Source organism: Nannobrachium achirus (assembly GCF_963921795.1).
Source record: "Nannobrachium achirus genome assembly, chromosome: 16".
Taxonomy (NCBI): Eukaryota; Metazoa; Chordata; class Actinopteri; order Myctophiformes; family Myctophidae; genus Nannobrachium; species Nannobrachium achirus.
The window spans coordinates 38783597-38793213 of record NC_137823.1 but is presented as its reverse complement, the minus strand read 5'-3'; the positions used below and the strand labels follow the sequence as shown (position 1 = coordinate 38793213).

At 43.5% G+C, this 9617-nt stretch overlaps 1 protein-coding gene across 5 annotated transcripts in view; it reads left to right on the top strand.

Annotated features, from left to right (window-relative positions):
* The first annotated feature begins 528 nt into the window (after positions 1-528).
* ino80 (INO80 complex ATPase subunit) overlaps positions 529-9617 on the top strand; it is a 97974-nt gene continuing 88885 nt past the window's right edge. For 3 of the 5 annotated variants that reach the window (XM_080744242.1, XM_080744241.1, XM_080744238.1), the window contains exons 1-4: positions 529-664; positions 7012-7068; positions 7832-8034; positions 9249-9415. In XM_080744242.1, coding sequence (XP_080600368.1) covers positions 7877-8034; positions 9249-9415 — 325 coding nt within the window. In that variant the 5' untranslated portion in view covers positions 529-664; positions 7012-7068; positions 7832-7876. Of the gene's footprint in view, positions 665-752; positions 882-7011; positions 7069-7831; positions 8035-9248; positions 9416-9617 lie in introns of those variants that run through there. The other 2 variants (XM_080744240.1, XM_080744239.1) reach the window with 2 other exon arrangements.

Genomic DNA, 9617 nt, shown 5'->3' with positions numbered 1-9617 from the left:
ATAGTTCACAAATAAAGTGGGGTCCATGCATGCAGGGACCCTCGGGGTTCCTTAGTTGATTGATGGGTCTCCAAACGGTATGGAACTGATGATAGCGTACAAATCAGAGTTATTGTACAAATCTGGAACGTACGCGTACAAATCTGAAAAAATATTCGTACGCGTACACATTTGTACCATATTTGTACGATTACAAATTTGTAAAAATGTGTACGCGTACAAATTTGTACCAGATTTGTATGCTCTCAGAGAGAGTTACAAGGGTCCTTAAAATATAAATAAATAGATATTTGTTGTTAAGAGTTTTAGTTATTTGAGAGCCACTGCTTTAAAAAAAACAATCATAAAATGAATAACGGTCTGGGGGAGCGATCTTTGTCGCTCGGCCGTCGACTCCCCTCCCTAGGCTCCTTGTCTTGTACCCTGGCCATGGCGTCGTGTCGCTGCTCTGCCTCTCAGCAACAGAAAGTGGCCGCCTCTCTCTCTCCTCGCCGCCTGCCTGTCGACCCAAAGCTCACAGCACAGCGCTCGGCTGACTCGGTGCCTCGTCGCCATTTTGAGAGAACTCCGTCGTTGCCGAGAGTCGGCAGCGGGGCGGGCGACGAGAGGGAGACGAGAGACGGTGGAGGAGAGGAGAGGAGAGGGGTGACACGGGCCGGCCGAGGTGAGAGAGACCCGGGGAAGACGCGAGGGGATGGGGGGGAAACGGGAAGGAAATACGGGCCCTGGTGGAGGAGTTTAGATCCACGGAGCTCCACGGGGCTTGGGATGCGATGTGTACGTGAGCGGCCAGGCTAGGACGCGAGGCCTAGTGCTAATAGAGAGAGACACCCACCAACAAATAATGTTATCCATATGGATCTATAGACAGATCTACCCTGGTAAACAGCTGTGGATCTTAATCTGATCTTTAATTTTTTTTTCAAAGGAGGCCCATAACTCTTGAGAGTGTACACAATGTATCCTAATTGGTCTTATCGGTTACATTTGTACACTCTCAGAGTTACAAGACCTGCAGAGGGTCCTTTTTGGACCTCCCTATATGGGGTTCTGTTATACTTGGGGTTGCCAAACTACCTGAAATTCTCATATTGACCAGGTGTCCCTTATTTGGCCTTTCCTAGGAAAAAGGAACACCCAGAACATGATACAATCTCACTGACTGTACTATATAATACATTTTATTTATATTGCACTTTACACTTGAAACAAATCTCAAAGTACTCATGTACAACTATAGTATTGTAGGCCTATATTATATGAACTGCTTGAACATTCAGCATCCATATTCTGGTGGGGAGTCTGGGGACATTAGAAACATTTTTGCAGATGTAAGAGCTCCAAATGAGCATGTAGATTCGCTATTTATTTCTTTATATTTGGTGGTGTGTAGACATAATAAAGGAGCTCCAAGTACAGAGACTTACTAAGTCTAGACTGAGGGTTCAAGTGGTTTACAGCCTGGGCTGTTTGAACTAAGATGTGTGTCAGTGATTGATTCCCCCTAAAAAAAATAAAGAACAAAGTGTGTCCCTTATCGGTTCAATTAAGGGATACCTCTTTTAAGGGACAATTCCTTATTTCAAGGGACGTTTTCCAACCTTATAGGTATACTTATATAATGTTGATAGGGTAGCCTACTATGTGACTATTATAGGTGACTGGCTTTAAAGTGACAGAGCCTCTTATAGCTGATGGTGTGTATGTGCTGGGGAGGGTGGGATATGTGTATAAATATGTCATATACACAGAATGAGGTAGGATAGTTCATATAGGCTTAGGCTACTCAATGCAGTTAAAAGGCTACTAAAGGCCTTCAAGCAGAAAATGAATATTATGAATGAATATGCCATAAAATAAAGGTCATATTGCATTTGTATTTATTTATTTGTGTGTGGGGAAAGTGTCAAACTAATTTGATGAGCTAATGTCAAATAATAGTAAAGGATTAGCTAAGTGAGCTGTCTTGTTGGTATGTAAACTGTGTGTGTGTGTGTGTGTGTGTGTGTGTGTGTGTGTGTGTGTGTGTGTGTGTGTGTGTGTGTGTGTGTGTGTGTGTGTGTGTGTGTGTGTGTGTGTGTGTGTGTGTGTGTCTGTCTGCGCGCGCCTACAGCACCTTGACCCTTCACTCTCATTGATCCACTGCAGCGAGGAAAGCAGAAGCTAGCATTAGCTTATCGTGTGTGTGTGTGTGGTAGCTAAGCTAACGGCTGCCTGCTATCATAGATTAGCCCGCAGTGCTAACTAAACTGACTGACTTGAAAACAACCCGTGGGTTTAGTCGTGACAAAAAAGCCTAATTCATGCTCCGTGTGTCACGCGCCGAAAATATCAGATCTCCAAGCTCACCGTGCGTCGCATCCACTACGCGCTGTGAGCTTGTAGATCTGCTATTTTCGACGAATACGGCTTGCATGGATTGGATACATGTGTCAGGGAAAGTATCATGGATTTTAAGTGGTGGTTACATTGTTGCAACGCCCCTCCTTTGACGTGCATGTTAAATATTGTGATCCAATCAGTGTGTGCGACGGCATAATTATGAACATTTTGTTTCTTGTGGTAAATAAATAAAAATAACACCAGATAAACCCTTTTACATTCATTCCCGAAGAGGGAAAGTCAGGTGTCATAGCAACAGCAGTGAGAGAGAAACACAGGAGAGGAGAGAACCAAGCCATGACAAATAAAGATAAAAAAACAAACATGTTGTAGCTGTGGACCTGTGGTTCCTACACTGCACTGGAGCCCTGAATAAATGAATGTACTTTATATTAATAAATATAAATAAAACAGTAAGAATAGGCCTATATCTATGTGCGCTTAAGTCTGAACTACAACAACACATACAGATACATGCACACACATTGTATTGTACTTGTAGGTCAATGGTTCCCAATCATTTTCGTGTCAAGGACCCCTAAATTAATGTGGATTTGGCCACAGACCCCCATCTGAAAATATTAATAAAATGTTGTGCCAAAGACCCCTTTAATATCTTTTTTTTTTGACGATGTACAGTATATATAGGGTTAAACATTATTTTTATAGGCTATCCACAACTTTCCAACATCCCATCGTGCATTGCGCAGAAGGCGAGCGGCATGTGGATAGCATATCCACCTGTTTCCGCCAGAATTCACTGTAGAATTATTTGTGGGCCACATCCGTAGGGCTGCAAGCGAACCTTCGGGGATTCGAACGTTCGTTCGTTACGTTGGCAATCGAAGTTCGAAATTAATGGGTTCAGGTTTTTTTCTTTTTTTTTTCTTCTTTTTTTTACACGAAAAATAATTATCAGAATGTGATAGGCCTATTCAGAATATCACAGTAGTAGAGATAGCCAAATACGAAATAAGTTAGGCCTACCGGTAAACACTAACAGTTAATGGTGACCGTTATAGTAGTTATAAAATGCACCAGAACAGCTTGGAGCGATCAAGGACCGTCCTCCGCTCCAATTCCGCTCCAATTTGGGGCCGCGCACACACGCTTGATGACAGTAGAGTGAGAGCAGCTGAGCTGGGCAGAGACAGACGGGTGTGTGTGCTGCTGTGCTCTGAACAGCGAACACCCATCCATGCACCCAAAGATTAAACAGCCTTTCTCCTAAGCATGAGCAAAGATGGATTTCATTGCAACCCCCTAAAGGATTATAATGCGATTTCTGGGGTTGTTACATCGAGACCAGTTCAGCCCGAACGCGACGCGCTCCGACGCAGTCACCAAGTCTAATCATCATCCGTGCAACTCCGCTATACATTGAGCCTGTTCGTCAACAAACTGTGCAACACTTTCTCCGATTGGGTTGGATTTTCCAAGTGTTAGCCTAGGTGTTAATGCAGCCACGCATCCACGCGTTTTCAATGGATAAAACAGCGCATTTAAAACATTTCCTACACTTTTAGCTGGTTAAAGGTACAGTACGTTCGATGGTTCGGAGGTTCGAACGTTCGGTTTTTATTCAATTGAACGAACCATCTAAGGTTCGATGGTCCGTTCGGAAAATCCCCCCGAAGTTCGAATCCCTAAAACAGGGCTAGATTACAGCCCTACACATCCGGTTAACAGCAGACATACAAGCTCGCGTCACGTCGCAAACGCAACCGCTGTGAGCTTGTAGATCACACTCAGCTGCAACGCCGGAAATGCTGCATGCCTTCTGCGCAATGCACGATGGGACGTTGGAAAGTCGTGGATATGTCACACATTTTGCTGGGGACCTCCTGGAACCCACTCAAGGATCCCTGGAGGTCCCTGGACCCAGCTTTTAGAATCCCTGCATTAGACCACACAGGCCAACATACTGTAACTCTTGAGAGTGTACAAATGGAACCAAGGGTCTTTGAGAACCACCGCTTTTAGGTTAGATGCTATACTGTAAATCCTGTATGTCTAAAGGTGCTTTGCTTTCTTGACCCACACACATGCCTTAAAGGCCCAGTTCAGGGAATTAAGCTATTTGTTTATATACATATTGTACATGTAGAATAGTCATTTCTGAACCACTGTCTGTTGGTTAATAATACATTACTCTGTTGTGTGACAAACTGGGAATACCCTTGTTATCATCTTTATTTGACTGAACTCCCCCTTTAAAAGTAACGTGAGCAGTGTGTTTGCGTTCGCCCACCAGACTGCCCGTAGGGTATAGCGTGCTATGGTGGGTAGGGGGGTGGGAGCAAGGGGTGCTAAAAGATGATAGTCCCAGCTAGGGGACATGAGCGCCAGGGCTTTAACCATCCATGTTTACATTAGGGATGGGACGATATGAAAAATCAATATCACGATTATTGTTGTTATTGACCAAAGAAATCGCGATTTATGATATTATCGTGATAATCAAAATATCCCCAACATCCATTATCCTGGGACGGAACATTTGCCAAAAAATAGCCGATCTACACGCTCACAACACGTCGCAACGCAAAGAGATTTGATAGAGAGAGAGAAAAAAAAGACATACGTATACCAGTAAGACTCCCTAATCGGGAGATAAGCGACCGTAGGTCTCGCTAGAAGAGGGCCGTGTGAGAAATGAGGGGTGGGGTCTCCGCGTTGCCTTGGCGGACGAATAGGTACCGGCCCCGGCTCTCCCGGACGCTCCTAGGCCGAGTTAGGGCATTTTATGTGAGCTGCAGTGGAGGGGGTCCTCCACTGGGGGCGCCACCACTTTTGCATCCGTTCTGGAGTAGCAGGAGTGGGTGGTCCCCGGGAATTCCCCGTGAGCAGCCCCGTGGGGGTGGTCATTTGGTCATTTTTGCACATTTGGTATTTTTTTTACACCTGGGGGTCCCCCAGGGACCTGGGGGTCCCTGGAACTCCGGGGGTCCTTGGAGGTTGTAGTTTGGCAGGTAAGGAGTGTGTGTGCAAAATCTGTCATGGATCGGGGCAACGGTTGCGGAGATATGAGCAGGGCAAAAGTGTGACGTCTGACGTGTGACGGACGGACTGACTGACTGACTGACGCACGGACACCTGGTGGAGCTTTCTGTAGTAAGTGCGACCTACGGTCGCAATTATAAATACGTTTTACCAGGTTTTAAATGGCACCGGATATGCAGCTCGGCAAATAAAAACAATTTCACAATAAATTTAAATCTCCATGATGTCATTATCGTGAGTGTTTTTTATCGCGATAAACGTTAATATCGCTTATCGTCCCATCCCTAGTTTACGTTAAACAAAATGCCACACACACAAACGTAAATGACTGTGTAAAGTGTAAATAAATCAGTTCTTAGAATAGCAGCTTCTTCTGAAGAGACAATTTATGAGTTGAACTTTTTACGTATGAAATTCTACAGCTGTGAACAAATGTCCAAAGGCTGTTCTAAGTTCATGTTGCTAAAAGAGATAATATCTTATTGGGGGAAAAAAACAGTAAAAGTTATTTTTGCTGTGTCAATTTTTACGTTATGAAACCACAGTATCAAACTGCTCTGTTGAACAAACTAATTGCAACAACGCACCACATGAAACAGGACAAGCCTATGTTGAAACATTATGATATCATGTCATACACTATACATTACTCTGAGGCCCATTCTGCAAATGCCTTCTAGATCAGTAGTATTTGGCTGCGGACCCCCATCTGAAAATATTTAGTGCTAGAGACCCCACCCTCACGGCCTCACCCCAGTTTGGTTAAGGTGAATGATATACCTCCGGTAGGCAGTTCTATTAGTTATGAAACCAAAACAATACTTAATGTTTTCTACATTATGTCATATACAGTATCTGTAAAACTAAAACTATTAAAGGAGTAGGTCACCCCCAAAATGAAAACATTTCTTTCTTGATTTGTCGCAGACAATTTGATTACAATAAATGTACCCCCGTTGATTATCTGGAGTGAATGGGGGTAAATTTACTATAATTTTATATTTATATATTTTGTCTTAGCAACAAATACAAAAATATTAAGTGATGTGTGTGTGTGTGTGTGTGTGTGTGTGTGTGTGTGTGTGTGTGTGTGTGTGTGTGTGTGTGTGTGTGTGTGTGTGTGTGTGTGTGTGTGTGTGTAAGGGTCCATTTGGAACCCCCTCAAGGAATCCTGGTGGTCCCCTGGCCCCACCTTGAGAACCACTGACATAGTGTGTGATTTAGATTTGATTCATTTGAAATGCAATAAAACCACAGGGTTACAGCGGTTGGAGGATAAACACTAAAGTCCTAAGAATCTTTTCTAATACAAGGTTTAGTCAGGTGCTTAAAAGTGTGATAGTGTGGGTCATTGTGCGTGTTGGTGGGGTGAGTCAGTGCCTGTTTCTTTTTAGCTTGATCCCCTGCCCCTTAAAATGTCTGTGCATGGCCCTGTGACTTAACGACGCAATGTGACATAGCTCTGTTTACACAAACCCCCCTCCAACAGTAGTGACGTTCCCCTTTTCAACATTTTTTAAATATTTTGACACTTGCTTTGGCATTGTAAACGTATGTTTTCTCATGCCAATAAATCTCCTTTGAATTGAATTGACTTATGATGACATTTATCTCTCTCTCCCCTAGGTCTTTTTCAATTCTCTGACAGTCTTGGAATTACAAATGACGACTGTAATTCAGAAGGTATGTGCACACAGATTCACAAATGCACACAACAAACAGCGCTGTCCATGGTTCTGAAGTAGTTATAGTCCACACCTGTCACCTGATTGTCACCAGGTGGCTGCAGCAAACAATGACAAACAATAATACTACCAGTAAGACTCCCTAATCGGGAGATAAGTGACCTGTCAGGTCCGCAACCTTGTGGTGGCGCTAGAAGAGGGGCATGTGAGAAATGAGGCATTTCAGGCATATCGGTATCTATAGTATGTACACAATTATCTGCATTACCTTTAGAGAGGCCTTCTCTAGCCTACATTACCCAAAGTTCTTTTGAGTACGGAACATGAACCAACATAACATATACCCCCAGAGCATAGTCTCTAGTATGTTGGCTCCTCCTGGAAAATGTAACATTAAAGTGAAATTGGAAGTGATGATACAAAGAAATGAACAGACAATATTGGAACTGGAACACAATTGAGCTGATAATTGGGCACTCTCTCCTGATTTTCCTTCTATTTATTAAAGCGCTGGAGAGAGATACTCCGGTTACTGAACAAACACTCTGATTCTATAGCAACGATTACTATCAGAATATTGTGCTTTAACCTAGTGCCTTTAGTTTTGACCAAAACATATCAATTACCCTACCTTGTAAGTGAATGGCAAACGCGGCAACAGAAACCACAGCTCAGCACTCACAAACGTTTCATATGACACTGGTTTCTCCCCTTTCTCATTGTGCTTGTCTCTCTCTCTCCTCCTGGTCTCTGTCTTCCAGTGAGTGTCTCCCACCCTGCTGGGTGGAGGTGTCTCTGTCCTGGGCATGGCGTCAGGACAGCAGGGCAGACTGGAGGCCACGGGGGCCACAGGGAGCTCCGGTCTGGCCAAACCTCTCTACCTGCAGCGTCTGGACCGCTCCCTGAGGCTGGACTGTTTCCTGCGCCAGACCTCTGCCCTCTTCAACAGAGACGTATTAAGCAGGTAGCGTATATTCGTTAAAGATATCTGGATTCTGACCAAGCACCTGCCCTGACTGCTTGCGATTGGCTCAATGCAAGAAGGAGACAAGAAGACCGGGTCACATTCGAATACAGCCCCGAAAACCCATTCTGTGTACACAGCTCAACTCTCTGTAGCCAAATATACATTATTTAAGCCAAATGAAGAGAGGAAACCCCTAATTAAAAATGTTTAAAAAAGGGTTTATTCCTGGTGGTTTGCAAGATTGTTTTCGAGATGGTTTCTGAAGTTTACACAGCGAGTACAAGCACTTATACATAGAATGTGTTGAAGCGTTTTTTTCTCACAACCTCATCGGCCAGCTGGCGAACAGTAGAGACATACCGATACCATTACTTATTTCCCGATAGCGATATCCATGACGGTCCATACCGAGACCCGATTCCATTGTTTAATAAAAGAAATTAAAATCTAGGACAGTGGCTCTCAAAGTGGGGTCGTCAGGTGTCCTTGAGTCTGTTCCAAATGGACCCTTACAAGTCTGTAACTATGAGATTGTACACATTTTTGTACACTCTCAGAGTTATGGGGGTCCGGCAGCTTTTCAGACTCTAGTGAACAGACCCATATCTTGTTGTCTCCAAGCAACCAGTGTCTGTCACTGCGACCTATGCTACGATATTCACAACAACACAAGGCCGTGTGACAGGCCATCTTGATGGAGCTCAGACCATAATAGTTATAGCTGCTACAAGGACAAGATGAACCATAACAAAACAGACAGGCTGTAACATATACAATAGCTATCAGATTAAATATTCTTTTATCAGATACAGTGGTGTAAAGTAACTAAGTACATTTACTTACAATCTTGAGGTATCTGTACTTTACTTGAGTATTTCCAATTTCCAATACTTAATCTACTCCACCACATCTCGGATCCAAATATTGTACTTTTACTTCACTACATTTATTTGAAAACTTTAGTTACTAGTTACTTTTATAGTTACTAGTTACAATACATAAACCACTTAAGCCCTATTTTATATATTGGCTAATTGAAAATGGCCGGTCTACAAGCTCACATGCGACGTGTTGTGAGCTTGTAGATTGGCTATTTTCAAACATTTAGAACTTTTACTTTTGGTACTTTAAGTACATTTTGATGCCATTACTTTCATACTTTTACTCGAGTACATTTCTGGACCCCCGTTATTTTTTCCTTCACATTCTAGTGAAGACAGTGATGACAGTGACGATGCTGCGCTGGGGGCGGGCCTATCCTTGGACCCCACCAATCAACATGCGGCGTTGACTGTGAAGGAGGAGCCATGCGAGCAGGAGGAGGAGGAGGGTCTGGTGGAGGGGAAACCTCTGAATGGCGTTCTGCTCCAGGTCAAAGGTCAGTTTGACTGTGTTTTTCGTTTACTCTATTGGCAAATAAATGATACCAGTAAGACTCCCTAATCGGGAGATAAGCGACCGTTGGTCGCTTATCTCCTGTCACACTGCTGACATCAGTATGACATCACACCGTACACAAATGACCCTTATATAAGACCGGCATTATCTACCGACAGATTAGTAACAAGATGTCAAAATCG